Source organism: Carcharhinus amblyrhynchos, chromosome 27 (genome assembly GCF_965287045.1).
Source record: "Carcharhinus amblyrhynchos chromosome 27, sCarAmb.v2.hapA, whole genome shotgun sequence".
NCBI classification, from domain to species: domain Eukaryota; kingdom Metazoa; phylum Chordata; class Chondrichthyes; order Carcharhiniformes; family Carcharhinidae; genus Carcharhinus; species Carcharhinus amblyrhynchos.
Genome location: NC_137350.1, coordinates 23,538,631 through 23,563,761, shown reverse-complemented (window position 1 = coordinate 23,563,761; position 25,131 = coordinate 23,538,631). Strand labels below are relative to the sequence as shown.

At 45.7% G+C, this 25,131-nt stretch overlaps 2 protein-coding genes and 1 pseudogene across 2 annotated transcripts in view; all 3 read left to right on the top strand.

The window, feature by feature from the left end:
• LOC145358974 (all-trans-retinol 13,14-reductase-like) overlaps positions 1–1,213 on the top strand; it is a 39,440-nt gene extending 38,227 nt beyond the window's left edge. Inside the window, exon 12 of the mRNA XM_080213328.1 lies at positions 1,097–1,213. The gene's annotated coding sequence lies outside the window, so the exon portion shown is untranslated. The remainder of the gene's footprint in view (positions 1–1,096) is intronic.
• LOC145358976 (cyclin-dependent kinase 6-like) lies at positions 1,135–24,144 on the top strand. The gene is made up of 7 exons (XM_080213329.1): positions 1,135–1,355; positions 4,073–4,208; positions 7,263–7,430; positions 9,521–9,630; positions 12,020–12,070; positions 16,917–17,052; positions 23,734–24,144. The coding sequence occupies exons 1-7, from the start codon at positions 1,135–1,137 to the stop codon at positions 23,836–23,838; spliced, it is 927 nt and encodes a 308-aa protein (XP_080069455.1). The 3' UTR covers positions 23,839–24,144.
• Positions 5,354–5,585, top strand: LOC145358975 (reactive oxygen species modulator 1 pseudogene; annotated as a pseudogene).
• Positions 24,145–25,131: the final 987 nt, after the last annotated feature.

Here is a 25,131-nt window from a genome sequence, read left to right as displayed (position 1 = left end):
CTGGTCTAGCCTGCTTCAGACATACAGCTGTGCTCTCTGAAATAGCCAAGCACTCTATCCAGTTAAGGGGCAGTTACAGATGCTCAATAAATGAGCAATGCCTGCGTCCAATGAATAAACTTTAAAAAAGCAACTTCCAACATTGAACAGACAAACTCTGAATCGATTGTTCACAGTGAAACCCGCTGTTGTGCTGTGTTTGGGGTTGAATTGCAAAGAACTGGTTGGATAAGGAGCGTTTTGGCTTTGCATTTAACTACACTGCCTCAGAGTGAGGAGACGTCAACCCTGACTTGCAAGACCAAATAAATCTCTCCCAAGGAGAAACTTCACTCACCAAAATAATGTTCCAATGCTACTTTTGGGAAGAATGGAAAATAAATTTGAAGGATCCCATATTTCAAGGTTTATTGTCAATTAACCCTTTATATGCCTTTTCAATAAGGATTGTCCGTTGATTGATTTGGCTCCTCTCTTAATTTCATAAATTCCCTTATTTTCCTGGGAAAAAGTGTTTACCGTCTTGGCTGTGAGACTGATAATGGTAATTGCCAATGTGACACATGCATAGCTATCTCCCCACGTCTGTGTGGGTTTCCTCCATGTGCTCTGGTTTCCTTCCCCAATCCAAAGATGTTAAGGTTAGGTGGTCTGGCCATGCTAAATTGGGTGTTGGTGTCCCAAGATTTGCAGGTTAGAAGGACTAGCAGGGTAAATATATGGGGATATTGGGCCTGAGTGAGATTCTCTGTCAGGGTTGATGCAGATTCAATGGGCCGACTGGCCTCCTTCTGTACTGTAGGGATTCTATTCCATTCTAATATAGATTCCCAAAGTGATAATTTCTACCGCACTGCCCACCATGGAATTGGAGCGGACAATGGAAATGTCCATTGACCTCGGGCAGGATTTTCCGGACTCGGGTCGAGCAAAGCCGTAAAATCCTGCCACAGTCTCTTGAGACAGTTTTTATATAAAATATAGTTAATATGTTTTGACGAACAGTTCAATGATACTTAAACCATTTTCAGGGTTTGACTTGCAAGAAGCATATGCCTGCCTGGATTTTGCTGCTAATAATGTTTATTTTCTCCAGGTGGTGCTATTCAGTCTTGGAACTGATTACCGGTAAGAATGGAAAACAGTCATTCGGTGCGATATGAGCTGATGGCCGAGATTGGTGAAGGAGCTTACGGGAAAGTGTACAAAGCAAGAGACCTGGAAAATAATGGGAGGTTTGTGGCACTGAAAAGAATTGAGATTCCCAGAACGCAGGAAGGTATCCCTTTCATAGTCATTCGGGAGGTGGCCTGGTTAAAACAGTTAGAAGCCTTTGACCATCCAAATGTCATCAGGTGAGGTTACTCATGCACTGAAACTGTTCGATTTTCCTCCTGTATGTACTCGCCCCCCCCACAAGTGTTTATCCTTTGTTGATCCTTTCTGATCAATAAGATTGGAAAAGCAAGCTTGAGGTCAACCATACACTTTTAACAAGCAACCAGGTTCGGTTTAGCTTAGCTGGTTGGACAGCTGGTTTGTGTGGGTTCAATTCCCATACGGTTAGTCATGGAGACTCTCTGCCTTCTCAACTTTGCCCTTTGCCTGAGGTGCGGTCATCTTCAGGTTAAATCACCACCAGTCAGCTCTCTCCCTCAAAAGGGAGAGCTGCCTATGGTCACCTGGGATGATGATAACTTTATTTTTGAGTGGAGAAGAAGAAGGCCTTGATTGTAATGCATCTTGCAAATAGTTTTAACAAAGGCAAGTGCATCTTTTTTGAAGAATCTCTATAATGCAGAAGAGGCTATTCAGCCCATTAAATCTACACTGAATCTCTGAAAAAGCATCTTACCCTTCCCTCTGCCCTGCCCTATCCCCATTACCCCACACATTTTCCATGGCTAATCCATCAGTGGACACTAAGGGGCAATTTAGCATGGCCAGTCCACTCAACCTGCACATCTTTGGACTGTGGGAGGAAGCCAGAGCACCCGTAAGAAACCCATGCAGACACGGGGGAGAATGTGCAAGCTCCACACAGACAATCACCCGAGGCTGGAATCGAACCTGGGCCCTGGAGCTGTGAGGCAACATTGCAAACCATTGTGCTGATACTGCTGATCTTTCAAATAATGGATTCATGAAAGAGTAAACATTTTCAAAGGAAAAGAACATCTTAATAGAAGATATGGGCGGAAGTTTACACCCCTGTCGTGGTGAGGTTGAGATTGGAAAATGTGACAAACTGTTCTAAAGCCCATAGGCTTTGGCGAGACTGAAAAAGTTTACTGTATGTCCCTGATTTGCATATCAATTTAATATTATGTGGAAAAGTTCCTGACTTGAAAATCCAGTTTGTTATTGGGGTTTTTTTCAGAGCAAGAGGAGAGGTTCTTGCCCGAAGGTATAGAAACCTATTTGTGCTGCTGGAAAAATACTAACATTTTAAATCTCAACTCCTATCTCTCACTTAATTTCACTCTGTGTTTAACTACTGACCTTATATATTTATGACTGTGTGGCCAAATTGCCCTCCAACTCAATTTTCAAGTTTGACATCAATGACATCACGGTAGTGGGTCGGATCTCAAACAATGACGAGACAGAGTACAGGAATGAGATAGAGAACCCGGTGAACTAGTGCGACAACAATAATTTCACCCTCAATGTCAACAAAATGAAGGAGGTTATCATCGACTTCAGGAAGTGTAGAGGAGAACATGCCCCTGTCTACATCAATGGGGATGAAGTAGAAAGGATTGAGAGCTTCAAGTTTTTACATATCCAGATCATCAATAACCTGTCCTGGTCCACCCATCCCGACACTATAGTTAAGGAAGCCCACCAACGCCTCTACTTTCTCAGAAGACTGCGGAAATTTGGCATGTCAGCCAAGACTTTAGCCAACTTTCACAGGTGCACTACAGAAAGCATTCTTTTTGGTTGTATCACAGCTTGGTATGGCTCCTGCTCTGGCCAAACCTACAAGGAACTATAAAGGGCCAGGAATGAAGCCCAGTCCATTACGCAAACCATCCATCCATTTACTCCGTCTACACTTCCAGTTCCTCGGAAAAGCAGCCAGCATAATCGAGGACTACGCACACCCGAACGTACTGTCTTCCACGTTCTTCCATCGGGAAAAAGATAGCAGGAGGGGACTTACAGGCTAAATATGTGGGGTTACAGGAATAGAGTCTGGGTGGGATTGTGGTCGGTACACACACAATGGGCCGATTGGCCTCCTTCTGTACTGTAATGATCCTCTAATTCTATACACGTATCAACCGACTCCAGAACAACTTCTTCCTGTTACTATCGACTTTTGAATGGACGTACTTCGTATTAAATTGATCTTTCTCTACACCCTAGCTATGACTGTTCTTTCCTTCTCTATGAACAGTATGCTTTGTATGGCACACAAGAAACAATACGTTTCACCGTATGCTAGTACATGTGACAATAATAAATGAAATTAAAAGGTCAACGCCTATCAGTCCATTGTATAAGGCTTGAGTGATTCCTTCCCACTAATTTGGTTGCTGTGTGCTTCGGCAATGACCATTATGTTTCACTCTGCATGACTGGTTTTTAACAACTCATCTAAAGATCACGGGGTTCAGTTCAACACTGAACAGAATGTTAAACTAGCTAGACAAAAAACATAGGACTAAGAAAGGGATAGAAGTGTCTGCTGATAGAGTCCAGTGAATTGGAGTGGGAGGAGGCTCATGTGGAGCAGAAGCAATAGCATCAAACATTTTCGGCAAATTGGCCTGTGTTTTGCGCTCTGAGTTCTGCAAAACTGAACTTTAGATCATGATTTGGCAATGCTCCTAAATTTGGATCAGTAATTTTCAGAATTTTACTAACTTTAGCCTGTTTCCTCCACAGTAACCTAGCAGTTTCTCAAGAAGTCCAGAGCTTACAGTATGTCGTCTCAATTAATCACTTGTATTCATTGTGTCTTAAATACAACAAGGTCTCTCACTTCATGGGAGTGTTATCAAGCAAGATTTGGCAAAAGCTGAGCATTGTTGCAGTGAAGACTTTTCTCTCTGTCATTTAGATTATTTAACGTCGATCTTGGATCTCAGACAGACCAAATAATGAAGCTGACACTCGTGTTTGAACTCATTGAGCAAGACTTATCAACATTTCTGACCAAAGTTCACAAGCCAGGCCTTCCTCATAATCAAGTTAAGGTAGGCCAGGTGTAACACACTTTGGAACTGTTTTGTTCTTGTCCTCCTGTAGCAAAGAGTCCCTATAGTGCAAAAGAAGGCCATTTGGTCCATCAAGACTGCACCAACAATAATCCTACCCAGGCCCTATCCCTGTAACCCCACTTAATTACTCTGCAAATCCTCCTGACACCAGGGGGAAACTTAGCATGGCCAGTCAACCTAACCCATACGTCTGAGAGGGAAGTGGAAAACCCGGAGGAAACCCATACAGACACGAGAAGAACTTGGATAACTCCACACAGACAGTCACCCGAGGCCAGAATCGAACCTGGGTCCCTGGCGCTGTGAGGCAGCAGTGCTAACCACTGTGCCACCCTGACACCCCACATGGTGAAAGGCAGTGAGGAATGACTAAGTGTTGATTGTTGCTCAAGGAGAAAGTCTTTAACAGATGCATATTCGGAGGAGATCAAGGCCGGAATTTTCCGGCTGTTCATGCCGGCAGGATTCTCCAGTCCCGCGCAGTGAACAGAGACTTGGCTGAAGTCCAAATTTTCTGTCCTCGCTTACAGCAGCAGCGGGGCGTGAACAGCCATAGAAATCCGGCTCTGATCTTCCTCAATGTGTCAGTCACAAATAAATGTAGACTTTTGCTCACATCCTGATTGTCAATAGTGCTGGCACATATTTCAATTAGACATATTGGCACCAGGGCTCTGTCTTCCACACCTTGTGACTAGGGAGAAACAATCTATATGACTTGGAAGATAGTGGAATTTGTGTGAACTTAGTGCAAAAATGCAACACATTAAACGCAAGTCCCTGCAAACTCTACAACCAGACAGACCTCCACAAGTGGATTTATATTCAGCTCCCAGATCTGTGTTTTTCTCTTGATGACACTTGTTCAGGGAGGGATGGGGTGGGGCGTGCAGGGGGAGAGACTGGGAGAGTGATGGGTTCATAGTGTCCAGATTTTCAGGTGAACAGAATATTGGTAGCTGACCGAGATAAGTGCATATCAGCTGGCCAGCAGAGATTTGAAACCACTATCATCTGGTGCTGTTGCAGGGATCGAGAGTGAGAACCAGAGATAGGAGGCCCAAAGAGTAAGATGTAAGATGTCAGGCCTAAGACACTGAGATTTGGAAAGTGTATTCACAATGCCAGTCACAGTGGGATTACATGGGCAGTCACAGCCCAGCTGCTTTGACAGTTAAAATGGGCTTGACGATGGGCCTTGCAGTTGGCATGGCAGCTGGTGCATCTTTTAGCAGCTTCTCATGCCCCATGCTGAGGCTGAAGGGTGGAGAGCTGCTGGGCGGTGTTGGGCAGATGCAGAGTGGAGGCATAGTTGGAACCTTCATGGCGATTGGAATGGGAATCAGATGCTAACAATCAATCTTTCCTTTCTGCTGAAATGTCAAGTGTTGCAGATCATGTATCACCTGTCTCTGTCCCTTTGTTTACCAGTTGTATAATAATGGAGATTAAAGTATATGATTTAATATTGCATGAAAAAGAATAGAGTGAAGCAGATAGATTTTTGGGATCAGACACAGAGAGGACATGTTCCCTTTTCTTTTGGCTCATGTCCAACCCTTGTTGCTCCCTGTGATGCCTTGCCTTTGCCTTGTGGCTTGTTGTCTTCTTGCCTCCTGGGCCTTTTTCCTATATAGTATTAACCATGTTTTTTCTTGTGTGGGATGGTGTGTGGAGGGTACTGCACTGTGGCAGAAGAGAAGGGATGGGGGACGGGGGAGGACAAAGGGAAACAGGGTGATGGTCTGCTTTTGTCGTATTTTAGGTGATGGGAGGGGAGGTGGTTGTTGAGGTGGTGTGTGTTAGAAGGAGGGGACTGTTCCTGGGGGCTGGGATGGATGTCCAAGTGGTGTGCCTGTTGGAGAGTTGTTTTTTGGGGGTTTCTTGGCTGGGGAGGTTTTGTGTCTGTTATTGAGTCAGATCCTGTTTTTTTGAGGAAGGGTTTGGGAGGGGAAAAGGTTTTATTAGTGGGTGGGCTACTGAGAGGGTAGTAGATGGCTACTGGGTGTGGGAGGGGGTAAGAGGTCAGGCAGTGGAAAAAAAGTCCTGGGGGTTTCCTGATAGGGATGTTTGTGGGTAGGTTGTTGGTTGAAGGATGGTTTGTTGTCCTCCCCCGTCCTGATGCTTTTGTCTCCTGTGTGTGCCTGTGAAGGTGGGTGGGGTGAAGGGGCTCCCAGATATGGTGGGGTGAGGTGACTTTTTATTCTTTGTGGGTGTTTCATGTTGTGGTGGGCAAGATGTCATGGTGTGGAATTGGGTAGTATGTATTGGATTGTTATGGGGGTACTAGTTGGCAGAGCAAGATAGCGTAGGGACATTTCTGTTTATTCGGATGGTTTATGGGCTCAGGATGAGGATAGGTCTTTTGTTGGCAGCGCAAAAATAACTTTATAGACAATTTATCTATTCTTTATTTATTAATTAGTGTCCCCAGTAGACTTACATTAGCAATGTAATGAAGTTACTGTGGAAGGGTACACCAAGGGGGAATTTAGTCTGGCCAGTTCACTTAACTAGCGCATCTTTGGCTGCAGTCCGATCACAGGCAGCCTGTTCGGGAGGCAGGCCTCGATTGATGTGTCTTGTCAGGAGATGTTTGAAGAGCGATACCCGACTCACTTCACAGGGGGCGCCATCAGACAACAGCTTGACTTACTGCAAGGTGACTCAAAGTCTCAGTCCACACTCTGGAAATAAAGATGAACACCTTGATGTTTCAGCGTCTGGCTCCTTCCGGACATTGCGAGATCTGCTGTCACGTAACTCGGGGAATGACTTTCAGCAGGTTACTGACGTAGAAGCTGGAGAGCTCTTAAAATTTGGAATGGTTCCAGTGGAGCAAAAGGCAGAGAGCACCAGATATCATCAGAATGACTGGCTTTCCCAGAATGCTTGGTGTAGCCAGAGTGCATGTGGCGGTCCTGCCAAACATGTTCTCTCCAGTACGAACAGTGAAACTGTACGTAACTTTCTTTCTAATAACCTCGCCTTTCACTTCTGTCTTTATTGGTTTTATCATTGTACATTTAGGACATAATGCTACAACTGTTCAGAGGCTTGGATTTTCTTCATTCAAACCGTGTGGTACATCGAGATTTGAAGCCACATAATATCCTGGTTTCCAACAGCGGCCAGGTGAAGCTAGCAGATTTCGGCCTAGCTCGAGTGTACAGCTTCAACATGGCACTGACCCCTGTGGTGAGTTCTTCAAGGGTATTGTTCTTTTTTTCTATCCTGTCACAATGGTAGCCTCTCAGGTAAGAAGGAGCTCACATAAGCAGGACCGTTACAAGATTCAAGATTGACAGCGATCTTCAAGGGGGAGGCAATGGCCTAGTGGTATTATTGCTAGACGGTTAATCCTGAAACTCAGCTAATGTTCTGGGGACCCGGATTCGAATCCCGCCACAGCAGATGGTGGAATTTGAATTCAGTAAAAAATCTCTGGAATTGAGAATCTGCTGATGACCATGAAACCATTGTTGGGAAAAACCCAGCTGGTTCACTAATGCCCTTTTAGGGGAGGAAATCTGCTGTCCTTACCTGGTCTGGCCTACATGTGACTCCAGAGCTACAGCAGTGTGGTTAACTGAAATGGCCTAGTAAGGCACTCAGTTCAAGGGCAGCTAGGGCTGGGCAATAAATGCTGGCCACCCAGCGATGCCCATGTCCCACAAATGAATTTTAAAAAATCAATAAAATGGACAAATTGGGCTGTATGTAATGCATTGAGGTGTGAGCTATGGAGAGGCTCTGCAGCCATTAAATTGAAGGGTGGAAATGACTGCTCAAGTTCCAAGTCAGGGCAGTGTTTGGCTTGGAAAGAGGGAACTTATCTCTGTCTAGACCCAACCTTCAAGAAAGGTCACACAGGCAAGAATCACGGAGAACTCTTATAGACCTGCACTTCAACCTGTTTTGAGAAGACAGATGGACAGCATACATCGCAGGCTTAATACATTGTAGATAATTGGCTAAAAGGTGGCTCATGACAGGGTAAAATGGAACCATAGAATCCCTACAGAGTAGAAGGAGGCCATCCAGCCTGTTGAGTCTGCACTGACTCCGGAACAGCATCTCACCCAGACCCTATCCCCATAACCTCACACATTTACCATGTCTAAACCCCCTAACCTATACATCTTTGGACACTATGGTGCAATTTAGCATGGCCAATCAACCTAACCCGCACTTCTTTGGACTCTGGGAGGATACCAGAGCACCCAGAGGAAACCCACGCAGACATGGGGAGAATGTGCAGTGACCCAAGGAATTTGCATGACAATGCCAAGTGTGTCACAATGTTTGAATGATGTACCCAGTACTTGTCATTGCATCAGAATAAATCAGAGTTATGCATTCAATCTGAGAAACTTCCTGGTACCTGCTGCTGTATGTTTATTGCATAATATCCTGGGTTGTATAAATGAGGTCACGAGAAGCAGATTTACAGCAGGGATCCGCTTTGTGATGAGTTCAAAGATTCAGGGAGGTCTTCAGGGATGCACTGAAAAGAGATTATAGTCTTCAGAATGACAAGAAAGCTAAAAATGACTGTAAATATATTTCTTTAGTTTGTAAGAGATCAATGGAAAAGCCAACAAAGAAAGTTGTGTCACTTTTCATCCTTTTTTAAACTACCGTCTAAGATTTTGTCCCTCATTTGTGTTTTCTTGAAGTTACTTAGCCCAACCCCCAACTCAAAAACTATTTGGATGATCAGACATTTATTCATACTGGTTAAATTTGCCTTTTACTACCTTCTGTTTTATTTCGATGGAGCCCCCTTTGCCAAGCAGCCCACCCCATTGCTTTAATGTAAGAATGAAAATATGTTTTTGATGTGCACATCATAGAATCTGTACATTGCAGAAGGAAGCCATTCGGCCCATCGAGTTAGCACTGACTCTCCAACAGAGCATCTTACCCTGGCCTTATCCCTGTCCATGTATTTACCCCGCTAGACTCCCTAACCTACACATCTTGGGACACTAAGGGGCAATTTATCATGGCCAATGCACCTTACTCACATATCTTTGGACAGTGGGAGGAAACCGGACTGCCTGGAGGAAACCCACACAGACATGGGGAGAATGTGCAAACTCCACCGTGATCCAAGGCCGGAATTGAACCCGGTGCTAACCACTGTGCCACCCTGCTGCCCTGGTGATCATGATCTGCTTTCCCCCTCCACCTGTCCCCATTTCCCTCATTGCCAGTGTTTATATCGTAGTTGGGAGAACCTGTTTGGAAGGTGGATCTTTTGAACAAATCTGTCTCTTATTTAGGTCGTTACTCTCTGGTACCGAGCACCGGAAGTCCTTTTGTATTCAAGGTACACAGCAGCTGTTGACATCTGGAGTGCTGGCTGTATATTCGCTGAAATGATTCAACTCCGGTAAGATACCAAGCAGCTGACTGATGATAAATACAGCAATTTATTCCATGAATCTTCATGCCCATGAAGATTCCCTTTGCTATTCTGGTGCTTCTAAAATAAACCTGGTGTGTTCTTGATTCTGATCTACTTAGCGACAGCAGTTTATTGTTGTAAATTAGATTTGATAGAAATGTTCATAATCATGTCGTTAGCTCTGCTGCCTCACAGCGCCAGGGTCCCAGGTTACAATTTCAGCCTCAGGCCACTGATCTGATTTGATTTATTATTGCATGTATTAACATGCAGTGACAAGTATTGTTTCTTGCGTGCTGTACAGACAAAGCATACCATTCATAGAGAAGGAAACGAGAGAGTGCAGAATGTAGTGTTACAGTCATAGCTAGGGTGGAGTTTGCACATTCTCCCTGTGTCTGCCTGGGTTTCTTCCAGGTGCTCTGGTTTCCCCCCGCACTCCAAAGGTAGGTTGTTTGGCGGTGCTGAATTGGCCATTAGTGTCAGGAGGGTTAGCAGGATAAATATGTGGGTTGTGGGAATAAGACCTGGGAAGGTGCAAGACTTGATGGGCTGAATGCTCTCATTTTATACTGTAAGGGTTCTATTCTACTCTATGCGGGGGCTGGACAGAGTTGAGAGGGAGAAAGTGTCTCTGCTTGTGAAAGAATGAGAGGGCACAGATTTAAAGTGATTTGTGGAAGAAGCAAATGTGATGTGAGAAAAATCTTTTTCACACAGCGAGTGGTTGGAAATGCATTGCCTGGAAGTGTGGCGGGGACAGGTTTAATCGAGGCATTCATGAGGCTATTAGATGATTACTTGAATACAAACAATGTGCAGGGGACAGGTAGGGGAATGACACTAAGTCAAGATGCTTGTTTGGAGAAACGGTGCAGACTCGATGGGCCTCCTTCTGTGATGTAATAATTCTGTGATTCCTGAATTCTTCCTTTCTGCTGGGACAGATCCAATCCAAGGGCAGTGTTGTTTTCTACCCTATTGTAACCCATTGTAACCCCATTCTCCGCCATATAGCCACATTCTTTTGTACCCCACCCTCTGACATGCCATAACTGAGTATAATCCCGACTGCTGTCGTACGTAACACATTTTAATCCCATTCTGTCATATCTAATCTATTTGCTGTTATTACAGTGACACCAGTCTTTACTATATCCTAAGTCTCCACTTAACTCCATTTTCTATAATAATACATTTCTCATTTTGCAATCCTGTTTAGTTTTGCTTAATCTAACCTGATACAATCCTGTTGTAGAGTCATAGAGATATACAGCACAGGAACAGGCCCTTCGGCCCAAACCGTCCATGCCATCCAGGTTTCTTGTTGGCCATACCGTATTCTTATGAGGCATTGTTCTCTGCTATACCCTAGTCTCATAGTAACACTACATAGCTGCCGCATCGTAACCCCATTTTTTTGTCACATAACAAAGTCATTTAACTCTGTTTTCTGCCTTACCATAACCCCATTTACCCTACCCTACAGGGCAAGATTTCCCAGCTCTTCCCATCAGTGGGATCTTCCCGTCTCACCGAAGGAGACACCCCCTCCTTTACCCCATGGCAGGTTACCCCCATGGCTGGATGAACAAGCCATGCAAAACACCGTAGACATTGGCAGGACTGGAAAATGCCCACTGGCGGCTAGTGGCAAGCCCCTTGTGCCACTGGAAAACATGCTGCGGGGAGCCTGAAAATCCCACCCACAATCTCTTTGTAACCGAATCCTCTTGTCATGTAACCAGATTTGTGCCACATTGTAACCCCATTCTGTGCCGCAATGCCCATGTCACCTCATTCACTGCCATATGTTCTGCAAAGGTGAAAGTGTACCCTAGGTCAAAATGGCGAGAGTTTTTTTTTAAAGGGAAGGATTCTGTGAAATTTGCAATTGAACTATACATTGTGACCTACTGTCAAACTCGTCTCGTCTCAGTTCCAGTTCATGGGCAGGTTGATATAAAAACTGGATTAAAACCAGCCAAGGTTTCTGTTTGAATGTAAACAAGCTTCTGACCGCTGTCTCAGAGATTATGTAACACCCTGCTCCTAACAGGAGGTTAACGCAGCGGCACTGAACGGCAATCAAATCTATAATCATATTCCTCTCGAGCAAAGCGCCCAATACTTGAAAAAGATTAACTGTCGGGAGAGCGAAAGGGGTGAAAGATAAAGTATAGCTGGAAGAAATTACATTACACGGAGTGTGCCAAATGACAAGGAGCAGTGAAAGCTCCATCCCTGTGTTGAGATTCAAAGAAAGATGCGATTTAAAATCTCCAGGGGCTGAAGTCGAATTAACAAATGTTTGCACCTTTAATAGTGAAAGGATCAAGCATCATTTGACCATCTTGTTTTTTTTAATTTTTAGACCCTTTCTTTGTGGAATTTCGGATATTAATCAACTTCAAAAAATATTTGAGTAAGTATTGTGTCCAGTACCCAGATCACGAATGGCCCACTTGGTTTCAAACCCAGGGTTTCAACGTAATAAGACCATAAGACATAGGAGCAGTATTAGGCCACTCGGCCCATTGAGTCTGCTCCGCCTTTCAATCATGGCTGATACTTTTCTCATCCCCATTCTCCTGCCTTTTCCCCATAACTTCTGATCCCCTGATTAATCAAGAACCTATCTATCTCTGTCTTAAAGACACTCAATGATCTGGCCTCCATAGTCTTCTGCGACAAAGAGTTCCACAGATTGACCACTCTCTAGCTGAAGAAATTCCTCATCATCTCTGTTTTAAACGATCATCCCTTTAGCCTGAGGCTGTGCCCTTTGGTTCTAATTTTTCCTACTTGTGGAAACACCCTCTTCACATCCATTCTAATGACTGCTGATATAGAAATAGTTGGTAGCGTTTTACCATTTCACTGGCTGTTCAGCAGTTATTAAATTTTGATAGCGAGACTTGGAGTTAACTGGCAGTAACCCTCATAACTAATCTACATAATTATGGGGACTAAATTGAAGTATTTTTCCAAAGAACCAATTTAGCTTGATGGGCCAAATGGCCTTTCCGTGCTTTCTATCTCATTGGACAACACATTTTATTCTGTGGCCGGATGAAACTTCTGAACCCAAAATGTTAACTTCTCTTCACAGAGATGTCGACAGATCTTTTATATATTTCCAACTCCCCGCAGTTATCTCAGCAGTACTATCTGTTTCTCTTAATGAGATTTAGCCTTTCCCTACGATATACTGCCATACCAGAAACTTAACTACTTGTTATGCAAATACAGCATCTGGCAATTCTGTGTCAAGTAACTCGCCTCCTGACTCTCCAAATCTTGTCTGCTATCTACAAAGCACAGTTCATAGAATCATATAATTTCTACAGAACAAAGTCCAGAAATGCCCATGCTGAATTGCCCCTAGTGTCCCAAGATGTGTAATTTAGGGGAGGGTAAATACATGGGGTTTACGGAATTAGGGGCCGGGTGGAATTGTGGTTGGTGCAGGCTCGATGGGTCAAATGGCCTCCTTCTGCACTGTAGGGACTCTGTGATTATCTGATACAGAAGGAGGCCGTTCAGTTTATCGAGCTTGCACCAACAACAATCCCACTCTATCTTCGTAACCCACGTGTTTAGTTTGCTAATCCCCCTGAAACTAGGGTGAATCAACCTAACCTGCGCATCTTTGGACCATGGGAGGAAACTGGAGCACCCGGAGGAAACCCACGCAGACACGGGGAGAATGTGCAAACTCTACACAGACAATGACCCAAGCTGGGAATCAAACCCGGATCCCTGGCATTGAGGCAGCAGCTAACCACTGTGCCCTGAACTTGCTGGAGAAGCTCAACCTTATCCAAGACTAAACAGTTTGCTTCTTTGATGAGTTTGAGGGACTCCAGCATCTCTGGAGTTCTTCAGGGTAGTGTCCTAGGCCCAACCATCTTCAGCTGCTTCATCAAGGACCTTCCTTCCAGCATAAGGTCAAAAGTAGGGATGTTCGCTGACGATTACAAAATATTCAGCATCATTTATGACTCCTCGGATACTAAAGCAGTTCACGTCCAGATGTATCAAGACCTGGACAATATCCAGGCTTATGATGACAAGTGGCAAGTAACATTCGTGCCACACAGGTGCCAGACAAAGACCATCTCCAACATCTAATCATTGCTCCTTGATATTCAATGGCATTACCCCCCATTATCAACATCCTGTAGAATTAAAATTGATCAGAAACTGAACTAGAAATATAAATACTGTGGCTACAAGAGCAGGTAAGAGGCTGGGACTTCTGTGGTGAGTAACTCACCTCCTCACTCTTCAGATCCTATCCAGTATCGACATGGCACCAATCAGGAGTTGGATGGAATACTCTTCATTTGCCTGAATGAGTGCAACACCAACAACACTGAAGAAGCTTGACACCATTTTGGATAAAGCAGCCAGCTTGATTGGCACTCCATCCACAAAGATCCACTCCCTTAACCACTGATGAACAGAGGCAGCAGTGTGTATTATCTATGGGATGCTCTGCAGGAACTCACCTGCTCCGTAGGCAGCACCTGCTAAACCCACAGCCTTTACCATCTAGAAGGACAAGGGCAGCAGACACATGGGAACACCACCACCTGGAAGTTCCCCTCCAAGCCACTCATCATCCTGATCTGGAAATATATCGCCATTTCGTCATTGCCACTGGGTTAAATTCTTGGAACTCCCTCCCTATCAGCACTGTGGATGTACCTACACCACATGGGCTGCAGCGATTCAGAATGGCAGCTCAGCACCATCTTCTCGAAGGCAGTTAGGGATGGGCAATGGCCTAGTCGCTGAAGCCAATCTCCCTTGAATAAATAAGAAAAACTAACAGACGCAAGTTCTCCTCCAAACCAAACATTATCCTGTCTGGAAACTATTATCATCAGTGTTGCTGGATCAAAATCCTGGAATGCCCAAGTTAACAGCATTATGGGTGTATCTACACCACATGGACTGCAGCGGTTCAAGAAGGCAGCTCAATATCACCTTCTCAAGAGCAACCAGGGAAGGAGAATAAATGCTGAAATTTCCAGTGATACTGACACCCCATGAATGAATATTGAAAATGTTGGCTAGCATTGGACACTGTTAAATGTTAAAATCACAGAATACTACAGTGCAGAAGCGGCCCTTTGGCCCATTGAGTTTGCACTGACACATGAAATGCCCTGACCTGCCCACCTAATCATACTTGCCAGCACTTGGCCCATAGCCTTGAATGTTATGGTGTGCCAAGTACTTATCCAGGTACTTTTTAATGGATGTGAGACAGCCTGTCTCCACCACCCTCCCAGGCAGTCTATTCCAGACTGTCACCACCCTCTGAGTAAAAAAGCTTTTACTCAAATCGCCCCTAAATCTCCCACCGCTCACTTTTAACTTGTGTCCCCTTGTAATTGACCCTTCAACTACGGAGAACAGCTGCCCCCTTTCTGCCATTGATGTCATTAGATGTCAAGTGAGAGTTTAACCACTGCTTTGTAGAAGTGAGTTATTTTATTGTACTAATATTGCAATTGATGCAATGGTAGAAGGAAACAAGATAAAATGTCTTTTCCTCATTTACGCCACATTATGGGTGGCACAGTAGTTGGCACTGCTGCCTCACAGCGCCAGGGACCCAGATCCAATTCCAGCTTTGGGTGACTGTCTGTGTGGAGCCTGCACGTTCTCCCCATGTCTATGTGAGTTTTCTCCAGGTGCTCCGGTTTCCTCCCACAGTCCAAAGATGTGCAGGTTAGTTGGATCGGCCAGGATAAGTTTCCCCTTGATGTCAGGGAGATTAGGAGGGTAAATATGTGGGATTATGGGGATAGGGACTGGATGGGGATTGGTGTTGATGGGCCCAATGACCTCATTCGGCACTATAGCGATGAAAGTTCAAAAAAGTCATCTAACTGCTGAAAAACAACAAGGCCTCCAGCTGAAATACTACAGTGAGGTGGAGATGCACTCGTGATAAGAATCCACAACCTCATCACCCTTGTCGGGAAGGAAGAGACTATGCCAGGAGATCTCAGAGACGTCTTAATTGTGACCATCTTCAAGAAAGGAGACGGTTCCAACTGTAGAAAGTATATGTCCGCCGTGGGAAAGGTCATTGCGAAAATCCTCATCCCAGTGGCTGAAGAGTTCCTCTCTGTGTCTTAGTGCAGCTTCTGCCCATCACAAGACACAATGGACATAATAAATAAAAGCAAAATACTGCGGATGCTGGAATCTGAAACCAAAGAGAAAATGCTGGAAAATCTCAGCCGACCTGGCAGCATCTGCAAGAAGAGAAAAGAACTGACGTTTCAAGACCAGATGACACTTTATCAAAGCTAAAAGGTGTAGGAAGTGGGAGATATTTATACTGCAGGGGTAGGGAATAAAAGATGAGTCATTGCCATAGAAACCAGGGGAAAGGATTACTCATAGCTACCAACAAAAAGAATAAAGGGTGTGAATGGCCATACTGGACATAATATTCAATGTGCGGTAAATGCAGGAAAAGTGCAGGAAGCAGCATCAATCCGGCCTTCTTCAATCTTCTGGGCAGCATGGTGGCACAGTGGTTAGCATTATTGCCTTACAGTGCTAAGACCGGGATCAGTTCTGGCCTTGGGTCACTGTCTGTGCGGAGTTTGTACATTCTTCCTGTGTCTGCATGGGTTTCCTCCGGGTGCTCCGGTTTCCTGTCACAGGCCAAAGATGTGTGGGTTAGGTTGTTTGGCCAGGGCAAATTGCCCCTTAGCGTCAGGGGGATTAGCAGGGTAAATACGTGGGATTACGGGGATGGGGCCTAGGCGGGATTGTCATCAGTGCAGGCTCAGTGGGCCCAATGGCCTCGCTCTCCACTGTAGGGATCCCGTGATTCGATGATTATCACTTGCTATGTCACATCCCATCTCCGTACCCGCTACCAAAATCACCAGAATTTCTGACAGGCCCACAGTAGGTGGATCTAAATCCCAGCAGCAGGTTCTGCTGCTGCTCACATTAATTAATTATAAAAAGCTGTAATTTAAATCGAGCCATTCGTAATGAATGGAGTAAAGGTCATTGTAGGGTTCTGTGTTAGCCTGGGCTTCTAGCCGAGTCAGTCCAGGGAGCGGAGGGCAGGGTAGTGAATGTGAGAGGGAGGCCTTCTGAAATGAGTGCATTCTGCGTGATGATAGATGGAGCACTAAAAGTGGCCACTCACTAAACACATCATTAAAAGGCATTCAGTGTTTAATGAGTGGCTGGTACTTGGGTTAACCTTGGCCTTATCTTTTCAGCATGCTCGGGCTCCCTGATGAAGAGGAATGGCCCGTTGATGCTCCTCTGCCCTACAGCTCCTTCACAGCCAGCCCCCTAAAGCCCATCGAAGATTTACTGCCTCAGATTGATTCACTGGGAAAAGACCTTCTACTTGTGAGTTCTCCTGTCTGAATCCTGTGTTTTGTTACAGCTTCTATTTATCTGGTGCCTTTAAACGCAAATAATGTGTCCAAAAGCGCTTTATTGAAAAACTCAGTCTGGCACCCGACCACGCGAGCAGTTAGGTCAGATGACAAACATTTTGGTTAACGAGTTCGATCTTTGAAGGAGGATCTTAAAAGGGAACAGGAGAGGTTTGAGACGCAGCTGTGCGGGGAGAAAATTCCGGAGCTCGGATCCTAGGCAACCAATTGCCATGGTCACCGACGGTGAAAGGGTTAACAAGCCCCAATTTGACGAGTGCAAGTCTCAGAGCGCCGTGAGGCTGGAAGTGAGGTGACGGAGAGAGGGAGGAGTGAGCGCTGCGGAGAGATTTAAAAACAAGGATGAGAATTTGATATCCTTCCCTGATCAGGAGCAGGTGTATATCAGTGGGCACCGGGGAAAGGAGGATGGGGGGGTGATTGGGGAACGGGATTTAATTTGATTTACTGTTGTCAGATGTATGAGTATTCAGTTTCTTGCGCACTATACAAACAAAGCGTATCGTTCATGGAGTACATAGGGGAGAAGGAAAGGAGAGGGTGCTAAATATAGTGTTACAGTCATACCTAGGGGCGTGAAGAAAGGTCAGCTTAATATAAGATAGATCTATTTCAAAACTCTGTTGGCAGCAGGGAAGAAGCTGTTCTTGAGTCGCTTGGTACATGACCTCAGACTTTATCTTTTTCCCAACAGAAGAAAGTGGAAAAGAGAATGTCTGGGGTGCGTGGGGTTCTTAATCATGCCGGCTGCTTTCCCGAGGCAGCGGGAAGTGTAGACAGAGTCAGTGGATGGGACGCCAATTTACTGGTCTGTGTTCACAACCCTTTGTAGTTTCTTGCAGATTTGGCCAGAGCAGGAGCCAGACCGAGCTGTAATACAACCAGAAAGGATACTTGCAGACTTTTGTATCTTTTTCCCAACTAGCTGCAAGTTAAAGACACAGTTGGCAGAGTTTTGGATGAACTTAGGTTTACGGAGGACAGAATGTGGGACAGCAGCCAGAGTTTACACAAATAATTAGATGTCATTCCTTTGTGTGTGTGTGTGTGTGTGTGTGTGTGTGTGTGTGTGTGTGTGTGTGTGTGTGTGTGTGTGTGTGTGTGTGTGTGTGTGTGTAAAATAGAATTTCTATCCATTTCCCCTCCCCCTTCCCCCACAAGCACACATACAGTTTGGGTTTAATTTTATATGCCCTTGGCCATCATGTTTCTTGCAGGGAATGGGGCATTAAATGGGCTGGGCACCCTTTCCATTCATCGCTGGGCTCACCCTATTAATACAGTGGGTTGGAGTGAAATCTGTCTGCCTGATATATTTATTTACATGAAAAATTAAGGGTCAGTTATGCTCACAATCAGGCCCATTGACCATGGCAATACTCTGTCCACCCCATAAAACCTTTGACATCGCCAGCTGGGCCGGATCCCCGAACCCCCCCCTTAGGTTGAAACCCCAATCCTACCTATGCCCTCCTTCAGTGACTGCTCCTCTCCCTACCCTATCTGAACTCGCCCAGCCCAAGGCTGGCCGGGTTTTACCAGTTCCAGGAATCCGAGACCTCTAGCTGCTGGGGCTGGAGGAGCCGCTGACCAGTCGGATTGGCCAGCACCTTGAGTAGGGTGGGATTTACACCCCAGTAAGGAGTGGAAATCCCGCGCGGCCCTTATTGATCAGTCTCGCAGTGCTTAACATTTGCACATCAGCATAGAGAGTGACAGCTCCATGGTGGCCTGCTTTCTTAGGGGAGGGGGAGGGGAGGAGGGTGTGCCACCCCGGTTTTACTCAGCCCTTGTTTTTCTCACACTCTTTCCCCTACTAAGGTAAGTCACACATTACACTGTACTGTACACAGATTGCCCAATGTCCATACTGCAGCACTGTACTCCTAGAGACACTATTCAAGGTCAGTCCATTTGAAAGTTCCCCAGCATAGCGGCATGGTGGCACAGTGGTTAGCACTGCTGCCTCACAGTGCCAGGGACCTGGGTTTGATTCCCAGCCTTGGGTCATTGCTTGTGTGTGGAGTCTGCACGTTCTCCCCATGTCTGTGTGGGTTTCCTCTGGGTGCTCTGGTTTCCTCCCACAGTCTGAAAGACGTGCTGATTAGGTGGATTGACCCAAACAGGTGCTGGAGTGTGGCGACTAGGGGAATTTCACAGTAACTTCATTGCAGTGTTAATGTAAGCCTTACTTGTGACTAATAAATAAACTTTATTTGTTCCTGAATCCCTTTCCCAGCGTCCACCCCCCCCCTTCACACAGAGCTGCTACTCGTCACAGTGACTCCCCCGTTTACCACCCTATATTAACCCTGAGAGTGCAGAGATGGGGCACAAGCAGGATAGTCTCCTGCAAAAATAAATTAGAGTCCAGATTTTAAGGGGGGGGCAATTCTCCCATCCCTCTGTGCTGATTTTTTTTTTAGCACAGCAGACCCGGAGATTGAAGTGGGCCTGATTAGCGCAGTCTGCACTGGGCATCCAGCCCCAAGCATGTCTCCCAGCCCCGGATTTCTACTGCGGAGTTGTATTACTTCTGTAGGGCTTCATTTAAATATTTTAAATATAATTAGCAGGCTTGGCACTGAAGTCTCCAGTCTCACTAGCGTCCTCTCTCTCTCTCCCCCCCCCCCCCCCCCCCCCCCCCCCCCCCCGATGTATTTCACTCCAGCGAGGTTTACAGTAGCTCTCCGACCCCACTGGAGGGAAGGGGGCAGCAATCAGTATCCCTTAGAGGGTCAGGTGATGGGGGGGATGTGCCCCCAGGGCATTGGCACCAGCCTGGGCCCTGCAGCACTGCCCAAGGGGCAAAGTGCCAATTCCCAGGGGGCACATTAGCACTGCCCACTGGGCATTGGGCAGTGCCAAAGGGTTGGGCCCTAATGGGGGCAATTGGTGGGGATGGGGAGACAGTCTGCTGGGTGGGGTGGGGTGGGGGGGGAGGTGGCGTTGGGTCTGCAGTGTGGGAGGGTGGGAGATTGGGGCTGGGGAGAGGTTGAGACTGGGCCCAGGCATGCCGAGGATTTGGTCAGCATTTGGGCTGGGGTGGGGGGGGTTTCACACAGCTAGCGTTGCAGGGATTGTGGGGCTGGCCAGTGATCGAGCTGGCCAGCAATCAGGTGGCCAACAGACAGGCTTCGGCGCAGACAGATTGGCGCGTGCGCAGTGGCCCACTCAGCGCTATGCTGCCGGCCTCTCCAGTGGGAACAGGCACCACTCACTGATTTTTAAGGTGATTTATGCTGGTGCTCTCTGCAGTGCGCAGAGTGGGAGATTCTTCTCTAAACTCCCACTGATGTACTCCAGTTTTCATGCACATTTCGACACAGAATTTCTTTGGGAGAATTGTCCCACAAACCTTTACTCTGTTTCCTGCGGAGTCAGTATTCCTTTGCCAGGTGACTGTGTGTGTGTGTGTGTGTGTGTGTGTGTGTGTGTCAGTACCAATTCTGATGCTGGATCTGGGTGTGAGGAGCTGATTGGTGAGTGCCCCCACCATTAAATACCATTGTCCTGCTTTAAAATACCTAATTCTCCATCATTCAGCACCTTGCATTTGTTTTAAAGCCCTAAGCACCCTTATCCTGCTCTCTCTCCAACCTGCAAATTCCACAATTACTCCCCCATCCATACACTCTCATTTTCCATCTAAAGTTTATTTATTGGTGTCGCAAGTAGATTTACATTAACACTGCAATGAAGTTACTGTGAAAATCCCCTAATTCTGGTGCCTGTTCGGGTACACTGAGGAAGAATTTAGTATGGCCAATGCACCTAGCCAGCACTGTCTTTTGAACTGTGGGAGAAAACCAGAGCACCTTTGATTTGATATATTATTGTCACATGTATTAACATACAGTGAAAAGTAGTGTTTTTTGTGCGCTATACAAAGCATACTGTTCATAGAGAAGGAAACGAGAGACTGCAGAATGTAGTGTTACAGTCATAGCTAGGGTGTAGAGAAAGATCAACTTAATGCAAGGTAGGTTCATCCAAAAGTCTGACAGCAGCAGGGGAGAAGCTGTTCTTGAGTTGGTTGGTACGTAACCTCAGATACCTGGAGGAAACCTACATAGACAGAATATGCAGACTCCGCAGACAGTGACCTAAGCTGGGAATCAAACCCTGGTCTCTGGCGCTGTGAGGCAGCAGTGCCACAGTGCTTGATTCTTTATTCACCTCCTTCCTTTGCCCTTGACCTCCTTTTTTAAAAGTCCTCTCCTCACCCTTTAAAAACCTTCTTGGTGTCAGAAGCAATCTGGATCTCACGCTGACGGCCAAGTCGCGCTGGACAAGAACAGTATTGAGGCAATACTGGTCCCAGCGTCAGTGTCAAAATGGTTGAGTCTCCCAGGTTTTTTTTGAAACAAGGGTGACTTAATGCTGCAGCCTCCAGCTGAGCCACTGGAGGGCATTGCTGAACTGTATAACTGGCCGGGTTCTCCCGCAGAGGTGAAAAAAATTGCACTGCAACATTCCAGCCTTCCTGTCGTTTGTCCGTAACTGATCTGCAGTAAAGTTGTAAATCACCAGAAAAATAATTACAGTAAGAAATTTCTTCAAGACGCAACGGGTACAATTAGGACAGGTTCAATCACCCAGCAGGCTGGAATGGCAAAACAAATCTGAAGGGGAATCATCCACCAACTCCGCAATTCTAGAATGTTCCACCGCAAGTGACGTTAGGTGTTTAGCATATCCACCATTATGCATTGGCTTGCCATTGACCATAAAACTTGGCACTTCCTGCATTTTAGGGTAGCACAGTGGTTAGCACTGCTGCCTCATAGCTCTAGGGACCTGGGTTCAATTCCCAGCTTGGGTCATTGTCTGTGTGGAGTTTGCACATTCATCCCGTGTCTGTGTGGGTTTCCTCCGGGTGCTCTGGTTTCCTCCCACAGTCCAAAAGATGTGTAAGTTAGGTGGATCAGCCATGCTAAATTGTACCTTACTCTGCCAAGATGTGTAGATTAAAGGCATTAGTGGGGTAAATACGTGGGACTATGGGGATAGGAGGGGCAGTGGGCCTAGGTAGGGTGGTCTTTCAGAGGGTCGGTGCATACTTAAAGGGCTGAATGACCTCCTTCTGCAGTGTAGGGATTCTATGGATTTCAGATTCCAAACGTGGGTGGGCACATTGTTCAGTGGGCAAATAATGGGAGTACATCACATTACAAGTTCCCATCACTTCACCCAGAAACTCAGCTAATGTTCTGGGGACCTAGTTTCGAATCCCACCAACGCAGATGTTGGAATTTGAATTCAATAAAAAATATCCAAAATTAAGAATCAACTGCTGACTATGAAACCATTGTCAGAAAAAAAAACCCATCTGGTTCACTAATGTCTTTTAGGGAAGGAAATCTGCCATCCTTACCTGGTCTGGCCTACATGTGACTCCAGACTACAGCTATGTGGTTGATTCTCAACTGCCCTTGGGCAACTAGGGATGGGCAGTAAATGCTGGCCAGCCAGTGACACCCAAAATATTGCAAGTGCCTTTCTCTTTAAAAAGCACCATTTGATAGAATAACCAAAGGTTTAAAATGAATCTGAACCCAGAAACATGACTTGAGCCTGGAAGCACAGGCAGAAAAATCCAGCCTTCTGCCTCCTGCAGACACAACTTAACCTGTCCGGAGGAAAACACAACATATAACCTTTGTTTGCCAAAGAGGTGCTTCAAAATAATTAATCAATAAAGTCTTAACGATGTAGAAGTGGAAGTAGATAAGATAAATGTACTAGGCTGTCGCATACTTATAAATAAGTATGTACGTTTTAATTAAAATGCACAGCTGTGGTGTTGAGCCACCCAGGCTGGAACCATTCCCTCTTCAGGTTGGGTTTCCCTACGCAAAACAGACACTTGCGGAAGATATGGGAGGGCGGAATGAGATTTGTATCTCAGCATTTTGGAGATTGGAAATGGGCAGGTCGGAGTAGAGTGAATTTCTAAGGCAGGCTATGGGAATGGACTGATGTAGATTTCCAAGCCCAAAATGTTTACGTCTAATAGGTGGATATCCATTTAGCAGAAGCTGGCATTCTGATTCATAACTGTTTTATTATTATTGTAATGACTTCTACCAGCCCCCTGGAGGTTGACCTTTTGGAGTATGAGCTCCCTGATTGAGGTAATGATTGCCTACCTAATCTCACCTGTATTTCTATATATATGTATATATATATACTATATAAAAGTGTCAGGTCTACAGATACTCTGGATTCAGACAGGGCAGCACAGTGGTTAGCACTACTGCCTCACAGCGCCGGGGACCCAGGTTCAATCCCTGGCTTGGATGACTGTCTATGCAGTTTGCGTGCTCCCCCCCGTGTCTGCGTGGGTTTCTTCAGGGTGCTCCAGTTTCCTCCCACAGTCCGAAAGACGTGCTGATTGGGTGCATTGGTCATGCTAAATCCTCCCTCAGTGTACCTGAACAGGCGCCGGAGTGTAGGGACAAGGGGATTTATACAGTAACTTTATTACAATGTAAATGTAAGCTTGTGATATTAATAAACATTAAAGTTGTATCTGCAGCACGCATAGGCGTAGAATTGAGTTTGTAAAATAAAGGGAATCAGGTGAAGGAACACTAAAGGGGTTGTATTAATTCTCTTCTGTTTTCAGAAATGCCTCCACTTCAGCCCAGACCGAAGGACATCCACCTATGAAGCACTTGCTCATCCTTATTTCAGCGATAAGCCAGCACATTTTGAGATCAGTCACGAATGAACAAAGGGAACCCTTTGTGTTGAACTGAAAGGAGGCTAATCCTGAATTAAAAACCGAAATGGTAGGAAGAAGTAATGTGACTGCAAACCGTCATAGGTGAGATTAGTTCCACCTAATAGAGCTGTCATCATTCTTGAAAAGTACTACATTGGATATAGTGCACTTTGCAACACTCAGAAGTCATGAAAGGTGCCAAATAAATGCAACCTTTTTTGTATTTGAAACGTGGCAAGAAGTGAATCGTAACTGAAAAGGATTTCCAATGTTTTGATTGCTGAATGTTTGGGTTTTGGTTTTGAATGATCGTGGTTGAGGCATGATGTGTTATCATTAACACAGCACTATGCTTATTAATCTTTGAATGCCACTTGGCAATCTGAAGAGTGACAGGTAGGTTTCTTTGTGTTACTGCTGTGCCAGAACCTGCGGCTAATAGACTGGTGGAAGGTAGGCTTTTTTTCAAACCCTGGAAATGGATCTTGCACACAGTGGCAAACACAAGTGGCAAGTCTGAGACTGCTGCTGGCTCTGAGTAGCATAAACTTAAGCAGCTGGGATCATTAATATTTTCTTTTCAAAGAAAAAAGAAACAGATATAGCAGAAATACTGAGTGGCACAGTGGTTAGCACTGCTGCATCTCAGCGCCAGAGACCCGGGTTCAATTCCGGGCGCTGTCTGTGCGGCGTCTGCATGTTCTCCCCGTGTCTGCCTGGGTTTCCTCTGGGTACTCTGGTTTCCTCCCACAGTCTGAAGGACATACAGGTTAGATAAATCGACCATGATAAGTTAACCTAGTGTCGGGGGATGAGCAGGGTAAATGTGCGGTTATGGAACTAGGGTCTGGGTGGGATTGTAGTCGGTATGGACTTGATGGGCCGAATGGCCTCCTTCTGTACTGAAGGGATTCTATGATTTCTATGAAATGTCAGCACTCAGAAAAACAAATGTCAGCCCAGTTCAACAAACAAACAATGGTTCAGATGAAGGAAACACCAAGGATGTAAGATTTAGAATCATTGAATCATAGAACCCTACAGTGCAGAAAGAGGCTCTTCGGCCCATCAAGTCTGCACCGAACACAATCCCACCCAGGCCCTACCCCCCATATATTTCACCCATTAATCCCTCTAACCATCCCTGGACACTAAGGGGCAATTTCTTAGCATGGCTAATCAACCTAACCTGCACATCTTTGGACTGTAGGAGGAAACCGGACTACCCGGATGAAACCCACACAGATACGAGGAGAATGTGCAAACTCCACACATACAGTGACCTGAGCCAGGAATCGA

What these genes read in the sequence shown, in the direction of transcription:
- LOC145358976 (XM_080213329.1), top strand. Translation starts at nt 1,135, where the DNA reads ATGGAAAACAGTCATTCGGTGCGATATGAGCTGATGGCCGAGATTGGT. An exon ending in GCTGAAATGATTCAACTCCG is followed by an intron (nt 9,631 to 12,019) that starts GTAAGATACCAA and finishes TTTAATTTTTAG; the next exon opens with ACCCTTTCTTTGTGGAATTT. An exon ending in CAACTTCAAAAAATATTTGA is followed by an intron (nt 12,071 to 16,916) that starts GTAAGTATTGTG and finishes TTATCTTTTCAG; the next exon opens with CATGCTCGGGCTCCCTGATG.